We start from the raw sequence: 17,675 nt of genomic DNA, 5'->3' as shown, positions 1-17,675 counted from the left end.
TCTACCAGATTTCCTAATGTGTTTTCAACTATTTTATTTTATTTTTTGAGATGGAGTTTTGCTCTTGTTACCCAGGTTGGAGTGCAATGGCGCGATCTCGGTTCACCGCAACCTCCGCCTCCTGGGTTCAGGCAATTCTCCTGCGTCAGCCTCCCGAGTAGCTGGGATTACAGGCACGCGCCACCATGCCCAGCTAATTTTTTGCATTTCCAGTAGAGACGGGGTTTCACCATGTTGACCAGGATGGTCTCGATCTCCTGACCTCGTGATCCACCCGCCTCGGCCTCCCAAAGTGCTAGGATTACAGGCGTGAGCCAACGCGCCCGGCGTGTTTTCAACTATTGAAAGTTGTACCTCCCTTACGGCAGCATACTTCCTATTATGACATCACACTATCTTGCCTAGTGGTTTCACCCAGTAGTGAACTCAGATCCCAGCCCACCCTCTCAGTGAGTGGAGTCTCCAAAAAATAGAATGTACCCTCCTGATGTCTCTTATCTTCCTTATTTCTCTCAGAATCCTTGACTTCCTTGTTTCCCCATGGTTTCTCCTAGTAAATCATTGTTTTCTGCAGTGTGCAGTAACCAAGGAGTAATTTATCTATTCTAAATATAACAGCTGGGCGCAGAGGCTCACGCCTGTAATCCCAGCACTTTGGGAGGCCAAAGTGGGCGGATCATTTGAGGTCAGGAGTTTGAGACCAGTCTGACTAACATGGTGAAACCGTGTCCTGGGTGACAGGAAAGAAAAAAAAAATACACACACACACACACACACACATATATAAAATAAATAAAATATAAAGCTCCAGATCCTTTCTTTAGGAAATTCTTCTTGCGTACAAGCGTGGTCAAACTATGGTTACTGTCTTGCATTCTATGTGAAAATCCTTGCCTTACTCTAGTCAACCCTGTAGGAGGCGGACTCCCCCACTGTACGGAGTGGATACGCATCCAAGATGGCGGCCCACACCAAAAAAACACCATAAGGGCGAGACCATACTCTCTGCCCGAGAGCGCCGATTACGGAAACTGCATGAAGTCTCTAAAGATGTATCCGCGTCCTGTTGACTGTGGGGTAAAATTGGCTTCCAAGTTAATTCAGAGCATGCGCAATATCAACAGTCCATAAAGGGAGGTGCTAGAAGTCGGACCGGAAGTGGAAGTGGTCCCCGAAAGCTATTTCGCCGCTGGTGTCGAGTATTTTCACGTTTTAATGCCGAGAGGTCTCTGTGATGATTTTGGTTGATTGCGATCAGGGATTCTGTGAAGTCAGTAATACAGGAGTTGTCCGTGGAGTTAGTGATGGTGGTGTCGGGGCTCGGTGATGTGGATCTGTGGCATCTGTCGATGGTTGTCTGTGACAGGGATTTCTCGGGTCATTGATGGGCTCTTTGGGATAAGTGATTGGGGTTTAGGGGTCAGTGATGGGAGTCTGTGGTCAGTGACTGAGAGCCTGTAGGGTCAGCTATGGTGATGGGTGAGGACTGTGATTAACTTGCTTTCTGACCTGAGTTAAAAGTTCAGTTCTTTCCATTTCGGCCTTTAATATAAAGATCTACAAGTTTTAGTGTGTAGTAATTTCTTATTGTTCAAATCTGTTTAAAAATTTTTTTCAGTCATTGTTTTTCTTTAACCCATGAGCTGTTTAGAAGTGCACTCTATGTTTCAATTAGTGTCTGTGGGTGATGCTTCAGTTGAAAAATTGCATTATGGCCTAGTTCTATCTCCATTTTCATAAATGTCACATTTGTTACATACAAACAATGTAATATGTTCTCTAATTTGTATTGTTATAAATATTAATCATGTGATATATATATATATATATATATATATAATCTCCTTACAGATTATTTTGTTAAGGAAGGTAAACTACATATGCTTGTAAGGTTATTTGCCCACCTGTCTGTCAGTTTCTGCTTTATACATTTAATACTATGCTATTGGGACCAGTTTCATGTATTGTTAATAATAGATATGACTGGCTGGACGCCGTAGCTCTCACTTGTAATCCCAGCCCTTTGGGAGGCCGAGGTGGGCAGATCACCTGAGGTCAGGAAATTGAGACCTGCCTGGCCAATATGGTGAAACCCCATCTCTACCAAAAATACAGAAATTAGCTGAGCGTGGTGGCGGGCGCCTTAATCCTAGCTACTCAGGAGGCTGAGGCGGGAGAATCACTTGAATACGGGAGGTGGAGGTTGCAGTGAGCCGAGATCATGCTATTGCACTCCAGCCTGGACGACAAGAGCGAAACAACATCTCAAAAAAAAAAAAGAAAGAAAGAAAAATGGATATGACTAAATAGCTCAAAAGACATTATACCAATTCAAGCTTCAACCAATAATTTCTAAAAGAAATTTGCCTAAATGCTTTCCAACAGTGGATGTTATTACTTTTTTTTTTTTTTTTTTGAGGGGAGTTTTGCTCTTGCAGACTGGAGTGCCAATGATGCCATCTCCGCTCACTGGAACCTCTGACTCTCGGGTTCAAGTGATTCTTCTACCTCAGCCTCCCGAGTAGCTGGGATTACAGGCAAGCACCACCACACCAGGCTAATTTTGTATTTTTAGTAGAGATGGGGTTTCTCTATGTTGGTCAGGCTGGTCTCGAACTCCCCACCTCAGGTAATCCACCTGCCTCGGCCTCCCAAAGTGCTGGGATTATAGGCATGAGCCACTGCAACCAGCAAGAATTTTAAACTGTTTTAACAAGCCCTCCAGGTAACTTGAATGCATACCTACATTTGGGAACCACTGCTCTGGTTTCTAGCTCAGGGACCTGCACCTTGATGTATCCGGGAAGTGTTTATGTAGTGAATGTTGAATGACTCTGTGGACATTGTCTTTCTAGGTTCCTGGGTGTCTCTGGGGAGTCCCTGGGCCAGACCTTCCTCCAGACTCCAGCCCACCTCTTCTGAGCAGCTCTGCTGAGTTCACAGATGACCACTAAACTTCAGGCACCCTAGAGAAAAAGGGTTGAGACCAGTGTGGCCATGCCAACTAGTTGGACCTCACCCCAGAAATCCCCAGCCCTGGCTCCAGAGGATCATGGCAGCTCCTATGAGGTGAGGAGGAGGAATCCCAGGAGGTGGAATTTCAGTCTAAGAGTAGGTATCTCTGATCTTTCACCAGAGCCTTAGGGGAGAGGCAGATAGGCCTTAGGAACCAACTGGACTCTAGACCTGGTGCTCCTGAAACAAAACTTGATGTTCCTGTCAAGTATGAGCAACACATGGGTAATGTCTCCATCTCTGGAGGCCACCTGTATAACAGTGGAGAGGTGGACTGTTAAGGAAAACTATTGTTTATTTTGTCAACACACTATATTGATGTTTTGGCTGCAGACACAGTTCCTGGTTAGAAGTCACTTTTCTGTGAGATTTTGAAAGTATTTTTTCATTTCTTCCTAAACCACCTCCTCAAACACAAATGTCCTCTCTATTTTCTTTTTTTTTTTTTTTTGAGATGGAGTTTTGCTCTTGTCACCCAGGCTGCAGTGCAATGGCACGATCTCCGCTCCGCAACCTCCACCTCCCGGGTTCAAGCGATTCTCCTTCCTCAGCCTCCCAAGTAACTGGGATTACAGGCATGCGCCACCACGCTTGACTAATTTTGTATTTTTGGTAGAAACAGGGTTTCTCCATGTTGGTCAGACTGAAATCCTGACCTCAGGTGATCCACCCACTTCAGCCTCCCAAAGTGCTGGGATTACAGGTGTGAGCCACCATGCCCGACCGTCTTCTCTATTTTTTTTCTGAAACTTGTTTTTCAGATATTGCTTCTCCATGTCTTTTCTCTCCTATTTTCTATTTAGTTCCTGCTATCCGTTTGGAGTAACTTTGTCATGTTTGCCTTCCAGCCCTTCTATTGAGCTTTTAAAGTGCTGGAATTATAGGTGTGAGCCACACCATGCCCAGCCGGGTATAATGTTATTTCTCATCTGTCTGAAGATATTGTGATAATTTATTAGGAATGCTTTAATCTTTTCAATAGGCAATGCATAACCTAGTTCAAAAATTAGAAATATATGAAAAGCGACATACTGAAAAGTATTATGGTAAAAGATATGGGACTGTGGTTCACCCACCCCTGCCTCCCATCTACCTGTCTCCCAAGAGTAATAACCTGCTTGATTCATTTTCTTTGATTGCTTAGTTCTGTATACAGATGTGAAAACAACCACAATTTTTTTCTCTTGATTTCAGAATGGCATAGCAGATTAACTTTTTGCACATTGCTGTTTTAATGTTTGTTTGGTAAGATACAGAAAATATTATGAGCAACCTAGCAGTGGACATTCTTGTCAGGTCTTCTCTTTCTGTTGGATATATTAGAAGTAGCGGGTTTTAATTTCAGGGTTTAGTCACATGTAGTGAGAGTCTTATATGTATCTCAGTGAACCTTTACTTTTGTTGCTCTTGGGCAGTTTTAGGATTGAGTATTTTAATAATTTTAATCTAGAAGATAGGAAGGATAGCTTGAGACTAAAGTTGTAGTTGGTAAAATAGCAGCAGTTAGCTGGGCATGGTGGTTCACACCTGTAATCCCAACACTGGGAGTCCAAGGTGGAAGGATCACTTGAGGCCAGAAGTTCAAGACCAGCCCTGGCAATGTAGTGATACCCTGTCTCCACAAAACAAAATAAAATAAATGTTAGTCTTGGCCAGGTGCAGTGGCTCATGCTTGTGATCCCAGCACTTTGGGAGGCTGAGGTGGGCAGACTGCCTGAGGCCAGGAGTTTGAGACCAGCCTGGCCAACATAGTGACACCCCATCTCTACTAAAAATACAAAAAATGAGTCAGATGTGGTGGCATGCACCTGTAATCTCAGCTACTCAGGAGTCTGAGGCAGGAGAATTGCTTGAACCTGGGAGGCAGAGGTTGCAGTGAGCCCAGACTGTGCCACTGGACTCCAGTCTGGGTGACAGAGCGAGACTCCATCTAAGGAAAAAAAAGGCCGGGCCCAGTGGCTTATGCCTATAATCCCAGCACTTTGGGAGGCCGAGGTGAGTCATGAGGTCATGAGATCGAGACCATCCTGGTTGTGGTGAAACCCCATCTCTACTAAATACAAAAAAATTAGCCGGGCATGGTGGTTTGCACCTGTAGTCCCAGCTACTCCAGAGGCTGAGGCAGGAGAATTGCTTGAACCCAGGAGATGTAGGTTGCAATGAGCTGAGATCATGCCACTGCACTCCAGCCTGATGACAGAGCAAGACTCCATCTCAAAAAAAAAAAAATTAGTCTGGCATGGTGGTGTGTGCCTGTAAACCCAGCTATTCAGGAGGCTGAGGCAGGAGGATCACTTGATTATAGGAGTTTGAAGTTACAGTTAGCTATGAGCATGCCACTGCACTCCAGCCTGGATGACAGAGGTAGACTCTGTCTCAAAAAGAAAAAGCAGCAGCAGTCATTTGTATTAGGCAGAATAAGGAGAAGTTTTATTCACTTTTGTGGTTTGAAGAATGTTCTGATTTTTGTCTATGCTCAAACATAATGACAGAATGCTGTTGGTATCATCTTACACCATCATGGTCAGCGATTGGTCTGGTTTGCTGCTGCTGTTCTAAGAGAATGTTTTTGTGTAGCACCACGGAGAACACCATGGGTTAGCTGGTCCCTGCCAGGTTAGCTTCTAGCAACACTGAGCTTAATTAACTGATAGTACCGGCCTAACTCTCAGAGGTCAGGGGCTGCTTTTGTCCTTATTTAAAATAAAGGAATGAGGCTGGGCGTGGTGGCTCACACCTGTAATCCCAGCACTTTGGGAGGCAGAGGTGGGCGGATCATGAGGTGAAGAGATGGAGACCATCTTGGCCAACTTGGTGAAACCCTGTCTCTACTAAAAATACAAAAATTTGGTGGGCATAGTTCCATATGCCTATAGTCCTAGCTATTTGGGAGGTTGAGGCAGGAGAATCACTTGAATCCGGGAGGCAGAGGTTGTGGTGAGCTGAGATTGCACCACTGCACTCCAGCCTGGCGGCAGAGCAAGAATCCAACCAAAAAAAAAAAAACCATAAAGGAATGAACCAAAAGAAAGCTACGGCTACAATTTAAGAACAGATCAAAAGAGATTTAAGATGAAAATCACCTAAAGGGATGAAAACGTGTTGTTCATCCTTATGAAAAGAATCATATACAAAGAATTATACAAATTATTAGTGTTTATTTAATAAAGAATGTATTTTTGAACTATTTTAAGTAAAAATGAACAGAAATAATTAAATACACCTTTGGCCATTTTATCACACTACTCTTAGAAGCTTGTTGACCAAAGCAGACAAAAAATAGAAATATTTGCTATAATACTGATTCTGTTTTCTTTTTTTTTTTTTTTTTTGAGACAGAGTTTCGCTCGTTACCCAGGCTGGAGTGCAATGGCTCGACCTCGGCTCACCGCAACCTACGCCTCCTGGGTTCAAGCAATTCTCCTGCCTCAGCCTCCCAAGTAGCTGGGACTACAGGCATGCGCCACCATGCCCAGCTAATTTTTTTTTTTTTGTATTTTTTTAGTAGAGACGGAGTTTCACCTTGTTGACCAGGATGGTCTTGATTTCTTGACCTCGTGATCCACCCGCCTTGGCCTCCCAAAGTGCTGGGATTATAGGCGTGAGCCACCGCGCCCGGCCCCTGATTCTGTTTTCTAACAGAGCATTACATTAGAAATAAGTAAAAGACTGTTGCACAATAATGTGAATGTACTTAAAACTGAACACTTTAAAATAATTAAAATGGCAAATTTTATGTATATTTTACCACAATGTAAAAAAATAGTTTAATAAAGTACTGCTTATTTTTTTTGGTAAGAACAAATGATATAAAAGTCCTTAAAGGAATTAAAGTGTTGATTCAACACTCCCAACACAGCCAAAAATGATGGAAAAGGTTGTGTGATTTTACAGTTGATTTTCCTGCCAAAGTTTTGAGTAATAATAGATAATATCAAAAATTATTCCCAACCTTATTTCTGGTTTTTGTTTTATTTTGTTTAGAGTTAACCTGGATGTCCAAAAGAACTGGAAATTAATAGATTCTGAAGTCAAACATATTCACTAACTGTATTCAAGAGTAGATGAGCTGGGCGCAGTGGCTCACACCTGTAATCCCAGCACTTTGGGAGGCTGAGGCAGGCAGATCACCTGAAGTGGGGAGTTCTCTACTAAAAATACAAAATTAGCCGGCCATGGTGGCAGGCACCTGTAACCCCAGCTACTCGAGAGGCTGAGGCAGGAGAATCACTTGAACCCGGGAGGGTGAGGTTGTAGTGAGCCGAGATTGTGCCATTGCACTCCAGCTTGGGCAACAAGAGTGAAACTCCGTCTCAACCCCCCCGCCCCACACACACACATACACAAAACTGTAATTATAATAAGCACAGTTGACCTTCAAACAATGCAGGGTTGGGGTGCTGACCTCCGTGCAGTTGAAAAGCTGCATATAACTTTTGACCACCCCCCAAAACTTAACTACTGATACCTTAACTGTTGATTTACCAAGAACGGTTGATTAACATGTATTTTGTATATGTATTATATTCTGAATTTTTTTTTTTTTTGAGTCGGAGTCACCCAGGCTGGAGTGCTGTGATGTGATATTGGCTCACTGCAACTTCCGCCTCCTGGGTTCAAGCAATTCGCCTGCCTCAGCCTCCCAAGTAGCTGGGATTACAGGCACCCATCATCACACTCAGCTAATTTTTTTGTATTTTTAGTAGACATGGGGTTTCACCATGTTGGCCAGGATGGTCTCGATCTCATGATCCGCCTCATGACCTCATGATCTGCCTCCCTCAGCCTCCCAAAGTGCTGGGATTACAGGCATGAGCCACCGTGCCTGGCCCTATAGTCTGTATTTTTGTAATAAAAGTAAGCTAGAGAAAGGAAAATGCTTTTAAGAAAATAAAAAGGAAGAGAAAATATGTTTATTATTTATTAAGTGGAAGTGAATCATCATGAAGGTCTTTGTCCTTATGGTCTTCAGGTTAAGGAGGCTGAGGAGGAGGAGGAAAAAGAGAGTTTGGGCCGGGTGTGGTGGCTCACACCTGTAATCCAAGCACTTTGGAGGCCAAGGCGGGCGGATCACCTGAGGTCAGGAGTTCAAAACCAGCCTGACCAACATGGTGAAACCCCGTCTTTAAAAAAAAAAACAACAGAGTTTGGTCTTGCTGTTTTGGGTGACAAAGTGGGAAGAGGTGAAGGTGGAAGAGAAGGCAGGAGAGGGAGGCACACTTGGTGTAATCTTACTGAAAAAAAATCTGTGCTACAAATGGACCCCCACATTTCAAACCCATGTGGTTCAAAGGTCAACTGTAATTCTAAAACTACCTTTCTGACACATCATGTAGACTTCTGTCCCTATGTAGACCTATTTGCTATTCCTTTAACTCATTGTGTATTTTAATATTTATTTATTTATGTATTTTTGAGATGGAGTCTTGCTCTGTTACCCAGGCTGGAGTGCAGTGACGTGATCTCGGCTTACTGCAACCTCTGCCTCCTGGGTTCAAGCAATTCTTCTACCTCAGCCTCCTGAATAGCTGGGATTACAGGTGCCCGCTAGCATGCCTGGCTAATTTTTTGTATTTTTAGTAGAGACAGAGTTTCACCATGTTGGCCAGGCTGGTCTTGAACTCCTCACCTCAGGTGATCCACCTGCCTCAGCCTCCCAAAGTGCTGGGATTACAGGTGTGAGCCACCACGCCTGGCCTTACTTATTTTTTTGAGACAGGGTCTCCCTTTGTCACCGGAGTGCAGTGATGCAGTCATGGCTCACTGGAGCCCATCTCCACATTGTTCTTGTCCTTGCTGTGCAACGTCCCCCTTACCCCACACTCTGTATTACTCTTCTTAACTTCCAAGAGAAATTCTTCCATTCTATGAAATGTAAACTTATCCCCTCATGTAGATGCACTTTTTCTTCTTTTTGGCCCTCAGGGTGTCTCAGAGAGAGATCTACTTTTCAACACCTTAATAAACTTCATGTCTTCCTGTTTTCGAACTTTGGTCTTCTTTATTTTTATGTCTTTTAGGTTGCTTGAAGACTAGTAACATAAAGAATTCATTTCTGGCTGGGCGTGGTGGCTCATGCCTGTAATCCCAGCACTTTGGGAGGCCAAGGTGGGTGGATCACAAGGTCAAGAGATTGAAACCATCTTAGCCAACATGGTGAAACCCCATCTCTACTAAAAATACAAAAATTAGTTGGGTGTGCTGGGACTTGCCTGTAGTCCCAGCTACTCAGGAGGCTTAGGCAGGAGAATCACTTGAACCTGTAAGGTAGAGGTTGCAGTGAGCTTAGATTATGCCACTGCACTCCAGCATGGGCAACAGAGCGAGACTCTGTCTCAAAAATATTAATAATAATTCATTTCTATGTCCTCAGGACTAGCATAATGAGCAGTCCTAAATTGATCAGCAACTGTATGGCAGGTTGCTCATCCATGTGCTAGAAGACTAAAAGCCTATTTTAATGGCCAGTTTTGAAAAATTAGTAATTGACTGACTGTAGAACAGAACAAATAGCTGGAATTCATTATTAGATTTCTGCATCTCACAAATTATGTAAAACTATCTATATACATCTTTTGAGATGGAGTCTTGCTCTGTCATCCAGGCTGGAGTGCAGTGGCACAATCTCAGCTTAATTCAACCTCCATCTCCTGGGTTCAAGCAATTCTCCCACTTCAGCCTCCCAAGTAGCTGGGACTACAGGCATATGTCACCAGGCCTGGCTAACTTTTTGTATTCTTAATAGAGACGGCGTTTCACCATGTTGGCCAGGCTGGTCTTGAACACCAAACCTCAGGTGATCCACCCACCTTGGCCTCCCAAAGTGCTGGGACTACAGACATGAGCCACTGCGTCCGGTCCCCTCTAACATTCTTGCTTCGATTATAGGCGTGAGCCACTGCGCCTGGCTAAAAGTGGATACTTAATATGTGGCTTGTGTAAAATACAATATCTTAGAAATTTCGTATTACTCAGATGCATACATTTGTCAGAACGTCAAATGGTACAATAAAGATTGTTGCATTTAATTGTATTGTACTAAATTTTACCTTATTAACAAATGTTACACCCTAGTTAATTATTTGCATTTTGTGGTGCTTAAGAGAAAGTGTAGTGATGTCTACAGTTTACTTTGAAATACATTAAAAAAAAAGTAAGATGGATCAATGTGTGATGAAGTGAGTAAGGTGTTAATGGTAGATCTAAGTAGTGGATGTGTAGGTTTTTACTGTACATTCTTTCTAATTTTCTGTATGTTTAAAATTTTTCATAATAAGCTATTAGACAAATGGGAGGCAAGTTTTTTTTAAGTTTTTTTTTTCTTTTGTTTAAAAAAAAAATTTTTATCTTCTCACATCTGAAGTGAGAACAAAAAGGCAGGTTCTTAAAAAAGGGAAGTAAATTGGCCATGCACAGCGGCTCACACCTGTAATCCCAGCACTTTGGGAGGCTGAGGCAGGCAGATCACCTGAGGTTAGGAGTTCGAGACCAGCCTGGCTAACATGGTGAAACCCAGTCTCTACTAAAAATACAAAAATTAGCTGGGCATGGTGGTATATGCCTGTAATCTCAGCTACTCTGGAGGCTGAGGCAGGAGAATTGCTTATCTGGGAAGCAGAAGTTGCAGTGAATTGAGATCACGCTATTGCACTCCAGCCTGGGGAAAAAGAGTGAAATGCCATCTCCAAAAAAAAAAAAAAAAAGGAATTAAAAAGAACAAAACCCATGTTTCATAATCCCAGATATAGTCACTCCACCCTGCAAAGCTGACTATGCACATTGAACAGGAATGTGCCCTTACAGGGATCAGTGTCCTTCAGGGATGTGGCTATCAATTTCAGCAGAGAGGAGTGGAGGCACCTAGACCTGTCTCAGAGAAACCTGTACCGGGATGTGATGCTGGAGACCTACAGCCACCTGCTCTCAGTCGGTAAGTGCAGTCACCTTGGTATTTGAAAGGAGGCCTCACTGAGAGTGCTTCCATTCTCATTCCATTCCATTCTGAATGCTGTCAGCATCTTAAATAGCTGATGGTTTTGTCATTTATTTCTCCAGGGTTCTCTATTTGTTTAGGGCACTCAGAATATTACTCTTTTCTCAGAACTATCTGGTTACTTTTCTGAAGAACAAATCCTGATTGAACAATAAGACTTTATTGAGTGGGCTCTGAAACATAATTAGCTTGACCCAGACCTTTATCATTTCCCATGAACAGGGTATCAATTTCCTAAACCAGAGGTGGTCATGTTGGAGCAAGGAAAGGAACCATGGACATTGCAGGGTGAGAGGCCACGTCACAGCTGCCCAGGTGAGTGAAATTAGCATGACTTGAGTAGATGGGAGATGGGAGGAAATCTCAGCTGTCTTGAAAAACACTGGAACCAGGCCACTCGCTATGGTTCACACCTATAATCCCAGCACTTTGGGAGGCTGAGGTGGGTGGATCACGAGGTCAGGAGTTCGAGACCAGCCCGACCAACATGATGAAACCCTGGCTCTACTAAAAATACAAAAAAAATTAGCCATGCATGGTGGTACATTATTGTAATCCCAGCTACTCAGGAGGCTGAGGTAGGAGAGTCACTTGAACCTGGGAGGAGGAGGTTGCAGTGAGCCGAGATCACGCCATTGCACTCCAGCCTGGGCAACAGAGTGAGAGTCCATCTCAGAAAAAAACACTGGAACTGTGAAGTGCTATTAAGACTACTCTTCAGAAAGGTTCTGAATTTTTTTGTATTGCTTGATGCCTCTCAGATCACTAAATGCCTTCTACCTGGATGACCTTTGCACTTCTGTGTCCTTCCTTGTAGATTCTAAATCACATGCCAGTCGGCCTCATTAATGATCTATCTTTGTTATCCTCCTTTTCTCTAACATTCTTTTTTTACCTACCTTCCATATTGTCCCAGAGTCCCTCTTTCACATCCAGGCATTCCTGGATCTGCTTTCTTTCAAAATTACTCTGTGTCACACATTCCCACTCCTTCTAGACCACTTTTATTTCTGTCTTTCTCACTGTGAGATGCCTCAGAACTTTATCTCTGGGCCAGGTGCAGTGGCTCATGCCTGTAATCCCAGCACTTTGGGAGGCCAAGGTGGGTGGATCTCTTGAGGTCGGGAGTTTGAGACCAGCCTGGACAACATGGCAAAACCCCATGTCTCCTAAAAATACAAAAATTAGCTGGGCGTGGTGATGCATGCTTGTATTCCCAGCTACTTGGGAGGCTGAGGCACAAAAATCACTTGAACCTGGGAAGTGGAGGTTGCCATGAGCTGAGATCATACCACTGCACTCCATCGTGGGTGACAGAGCAAGACTCTGTCTGAAAAAAAAAAAAAAGAAAATAAAAAGAACTTTAATCAAGCTCTCTACCTCTTTTTGCTATAGGAATGGCCATGAGATTTCTCACCTCTTCCCAGTCCTTCAGACCTTTCATCTAGCTGATAACTTGGGAATCATTGTCACTTCATCTTTGGGAATTCCTCTCTGCTTTGTTTGACATGACATGATTAATCACCCTTTCTGACATTTTCCTCTGATATTGCTTGAGCAATTCCACACTGTTAGGGTCTCTCTGCCTAGTTGGGTTTGTTTGTTTGTTCATTTTTTTGAGATGGAGTCTCTCTCTGTCGCCAAGGCTGGAGTGCAGTGGCATAATCTTGGCTCACTGCAATTCCACCTCTCAGGTTCAAGTGACTTTCTTGCCTCAGACTCCCGAGTAGCTGAGATTACAGGCGTGTGCCACCATGCCTGGGTAAAATTTGTATTTTTAGTAGAGACTGGGTTTCACCATGTTGGCCAGGCTGGTCTTGAACTCTTGACCTCAGGCAATCTGCCTACCTCAGCCTCCCAAAGTGCTGGGATTACAGGTGTGAGCCACCGTGCCCAGCCTTGTTTGTTTTTGTCATTGCTTTATTTTTATATTTCACCTGATGAGGTTTGAGTTTAATCACTGTCTTTAGTTTAGGACACACTGTGACTATGAATGTGGGTGAAGATTCTCTCTTATTTTATTTTTGTGATAATATCCCCTTTTCTCTCTTTCCTATTACCAATCTCCCTTCCCACCATAAGCCACTGTTTTGTATGATGGAAACATTTTTTAATTCGTGCATGTTGTAAAATTTAAAGTGAATTAGGGTTATGGATCATTAGTTTATATAAATCTTACTGTGCTATATGTCATGTTTTTTGTCTTACTTTTTTCATGTCTGTCTTTGGTGTTATCTGTTCATCTAGTTTATTTCTTTTTTTTTTTTTTTAAAGATGGGGTTTTACCATGTTGGTCAGGCTGGTCTTGAACTCCCGACCTCAGGTGATCTGCCCGCCTTGGCCTCCAAAGTGCTTGGATTACAGGCGTGAGCCACCACGCCCGGCCCATCTAGTTTATTTCTTTTAACTGCTAACTTGTTCCTCAGAATGTTTCCTATAAATAGTGTCATACCCTCCTCATCAAATCACCCACCCTTACCCTTTTCTCTGTGTTCAGTCTGTATGAGCCATTTTTACTTCCCCCTCTAGCCTCCACTAGCTGCTCTCTGAGCAAAAAGTCACTTATTATCCCTTGAAAAGGGACATTTGGATTTCAAACCTTATTACAGGGAATATCTGAAAATAAAAGACTTCTTTCCACAATGAAAGGGAAGATGATGATATAAATGAAGTGAGATTGTATTTCATTCTAGAATAACTGTGGCAGATTGATAGCCGACAGAGTCTTATCAGCAAAGAGAAAAATCACTAAGTGATGTTGCTTTTTTTTTTTTTTTGAGACAGAGTCTTGCTCTGTCACTCAGGCTGGAGTGCAGTGGCACGATGTCGGCTCACTGCAACCTCTGTCTCCCGGGTTCAAGCAATTCTTCTTCAGCCTTCTGAGCAGCTCGGACTACAGGTGTGTGCCATCATGCCCGGCTAATTTTTGTACTTTTAGTAAGAGACGGGGTTTCACCATATTGGCCAGGCTGGTCTTAACCTCCTGACCTTGTGATCCACCCGCCTTGGCCTCCCAAAGTGCTGAGACTACAGGCGTGAGCCACCGCACCCATCAGTGATGTTGTTTTAATCAACAAAATATTGACTGCAAATAGGTATTCTGAATATAAGGATATCAGAAGAATAATTCATGTGAACCCAAACATTTTTCACCCCCATAAAAACTCTTATCAGCGTGATTCATTTGGAAATGGTTTGAAGTATAATTTACATTTACATATTCTTAATAGAAATTATGCTTCAAAGAATGTTAGGAAGAGAACTAAATATGGTAAAATGTCTTTCTATATTTACTGTGAATGTACTCCAACAGGAGAGAAATTATGGGACCATAATCTACGTAGAAAAATTCTCAGTTATAAACCAGCCTCCTCGCAAGATCAAAAAATTTATCCTGGGGAAAAATCCTATGAGTGTGCCAAATTTGAAAAGATATTCACCTGGAAGTCACAATTCAAGATATACCTGAAGGTTCCTTCAGGAGAAAAACTCTATGTATGTATTGAATGTGGGAGGGCTTTTGTGCAGAAGCCAGACTTCATTACACATCAGAAAACCCATACGAGAGAGAAGCCCTATAAATGCAATGCATGTGGAAAATCCTTTTTTCAAGTATCTTCTCTCTTCAGACATCAGAGAATTCATACCGGAGAAAAACTCTATGAATGTAGGGAATGTGGGAAAGGCTTCCCTTATAACTCAGATCTCAGCATACATGAGAAAATTCATACTGGAGAGAGACACCATGAATGCACTGAATGTGGCAAAGCATTCACACAGAAATCCACACTCAAGATGCATCAGAAAATCCATACAGGTGAGAGATCCTATATCTGTATCGAATGTGGACAGGCCTTCATTCAGAAGACACAATTGATTGCACACCGAAGAATTCATACTGGAGAAAAACCATATGAGTGCAGTAACTGTGGGAAATCCTTCATTTCCAAGTCACAACTTCAGGTACATCAACGCATTCACACAAGTGTAAAGCCCTATATATGTACTGAATATGGGAAGGTCTTCAGCAATAATTCCAACCTCATTACACATGAGAAAATTCAAAGTAGAGAGAAATCTTCCATATGTCCTGAATGTGGGAAGGCCTTTACCTACAGGTCAGAGTTGATTATACATCAGAGAATTCACACTGGAGAGAAACCTTATAAATGCAGTGACTGTGGAAAAGCCTTCACTCAGAAGTCAACACTCACAGTGCATCAGAGAATTCATACAGGAGAAAAATCATATGTATGCACCAAATGTGGACTGGCCTTCATCCGGAAGGCACACTTGGTTACACATCAAATAATTCATACTGGAGAGAAACCTTATAAATGTGGTCACTGTGGGAAACTGTTTACCTCCAAATCACAACTTCATGTTCATAAACGAATTCACACAGGAGAAAAGCCCTATATGTGCAATAAATGTGGGAAGGCATTCACCAATCGGTCAAATCTCATTACACATCAGAAAACTCATACAGGAGAGAAATCTTATCTATGTTCCAAATGTGGAAAGGCCTTCACCCAGAGGTCAGACTTGATTACACATCAGAGAATCCATACTGGGGAGAAACCTTATGAATGTAGTACTTGTGGAAAAGCCTTTACCCAGAAGTCAAATCTTAATATACACCAGAAAATTCATACTGGAGAAAGACAGTATGAATGCCATGAATGTGGGAAAGCCTTCAACCAGAAATCAATTCTCATTGTTCATCAGAAAATTCACACAGGAGAGAAACCCTATGTATGCACTGAGTGTGGAAGAGCTTTCATCCGCAAGTCAAACTTTATTACTCATCAAAGAATTCATACTGGAGAGAAGCCTTATGAATGCAGTGACTGTGGGAAGTCCTTTACCTCCAAATCTCAGCTCCTGGTACATCAGCCAGTTCACACAGGAGAGAAACCCTATGTATGTGCTGAGTGTGGGAAGGCCTTTAGTGGCAGGTCAAATCTCAGTAAGCACCAGAAAACTCATACCGGAGAAAAGCCCTACATTTGCTCTGAATGTGGGAAGACCTTCAGACAGAAGTCAGAGTTGATTACACATCACAGAATTCATACTGGAGAGAAACCTTATGAGTGCAGTGACTGTGGGAAGTCTTTCACTAAAAAATCACAGCTCCAGGTGCATCAACGAATTCACACCGGAGAGAAGCCTTATGTGTGTGCTGAGTGTGGGAAGGCCTTTAGCAACAGGTCAAATTTGAATAAACACCAGACCACACACACTGGAAACAAACCCTACAAGTGTGGCATCTGTGGGAAAGGGTTTGTTCAGAAATCAGTGCTCAGTGTCCATCAGAGCATTCACGCTTGAGAGAAACAGTGTGAGAAAACCCCACTGAGAATGGGTCTGATTATACATCGTTGCATTCATGCAGCAGAAAAATGTATAATATCATAAGTAGAAATGACCACATCAGCATGTCACTTAAGACTGTTCTGGGCCGGGCGCGGTGGCTCACGCCTGTAATCCCAGCACTTTGGGAGGCCGAGGCGGGCGGATCACAAGGTCAAGAGATCGAGACCATCCTGGCCAACATGGTGAAACCTCGTCTCTACTAAAAGTACAAAAAATTAGCCTCGTGTGGTGGTGTGTGCCTGTAGTAGTCCCAGCTACTCGGGAGGCTGAGACAGGAGAATTGCTTGAAATCGGAAAACGGAAGTTGCAGTGAGCTGGGATGTGCCACTGCACTCCAGCCTGGCGATAAAGCAAGACTCTGTCTCAAAAAAAAAAAAAAAAAAAAGACTCTTCTGGAGAGGGTCTCTCAGAAGGCACTGAATGAGGCAAGGGACCCTTCCAACCTTGTCATCAGCCTCAATAAACCTTGGGGCATTATTCATACTGAGAAGGAACTGAGTCAATTTGGTGAATAGGAAAAGCCTCCTCATGAAAACTACAATGGAACACTGTTACCAAATTCTTCATAGAAAAGATTATATTATGGGAACGATAATCCTGTTTACTGTGGACAGGGTATAGTGCCAAAAGTTTGAATGGTAAGACAACATAGTATATACGATAGTGATAAATCCTTCTGTGAGTTGTTTGTTCCAGAACACACTGTTGAGCAGAATTGTGGGTGTTTTCTCATTCTTCTTTGAATCCAACACTGTTGTTCATATCCAATTCCCCAATGAGTATTTCTATCAAGCAAGAAATACTGCAATAAGACAAATTCTATATGTATTCAGACACAGACCTCAGAGTGTATTTTGAGCCCCCATTGTTATAGCACAAGACTTGCAGCCCCTTCATTACCTGCCAGGACCCTCTCTGAGCCCACAGGTCCTCAGCACAATGTGTTGGACCCCCAATACAGTGTTTTGTTTGTGTGTTGGACCCCCAATACAATGTTTTGTTTGTTTGTTTGTTTTTGTTTTTTTGAGACAGAGTCTCGCTCTGTCAGCCAGGCTGGAGTGCAGTGGCATGATCTTGGCTCACTGCAACCTCTGTCTCCCAGGGTCAAGCAATTCTCCTGCCTCAGCCTCCCAAGTAGCTGGGATTACAAGTGAGTGGCACCAGGCTGGGCTAATTTTTGTATTTTTAGTAGAGATTGCGTTTCACCATGCTGGCCAGGCTGGTCTCAAACTCCTGACCTCTTGATCCACCCGCCTTGGCCTCCCAAAGTGCTGAGATTACAGGTGTGAGA

General features: G+C 43.0%; 1 protein-coding gene across 3 annotated transcripts; it reads left to right on the top strand.

The window, feature by feature from the left end:
- The first annotated feature begins 1,120 nt into the window (after positions 1-1,120).
- ZNF585B (zinc finger protein 585B) lies at positions 1,121-16,763 on the top strand. Of its 3 annotated transcripts, XM_064381372.1 has the most exons (6): positions 1,252-1,270; positions 2,420-2,537; positions 2,856-3,069; positions 10,819-10,945; positions 11,231-11,323; positions 14,322-16,763. In XM_064381372.1, the coding sequence occupies exons 3-6, from the start codon at positions 2,998-3,000 to the stop codon at positions 16,337-16,339; spliced, it is 2,310 nt and encodes a 769-aa protein (XP_064237442.1). In that variant the 5' UTR covers positions 1,252-1,270; positions 2,420-2,537; positions 2,856-2,997; the 3' UTR covers positions 16,340-16,763. The 3 variants fall into 3 exon arrangements, with proteins under 3 accessions (XP_012291856.2, XP_012291864.2, XP_064237442.1); XM_012436433.3 differs by lacking the exons at positions 1,252-1,270; positions 2,420-2,537 and adding an exon at positions 1,121-1,225; XM_012436441.3 differs by lacking the exon at positions 2,420-2,537 and having other exon boundaries at positions 1,209-1,270.
- The last annotated feature ends 912 nt before the right edge of the window (positions 16,764-17,675 follow it).

The sequence above is a fragment of the Aotus nancymaae genome, unplaced genomic scaffold (assembly GCF_030222135.1).
Source record: "Aotus nancymaae isolate 86718 unplaced genomic scaffold, 86718_ANA_hifiasm-v0.15.2.pri h1tg000028l, whole genome shotgun sequence".
Classification (NCBI taxonomy): domain Eukaryota; kingdom Metazoa; phylum Chordata; class Mammalia; order Primates; family Aotidae; genus Aotus; species Aotus nancymaae.
This window is presented reverse-complemented; position numbering and strand designations above follow the sequence as displayed.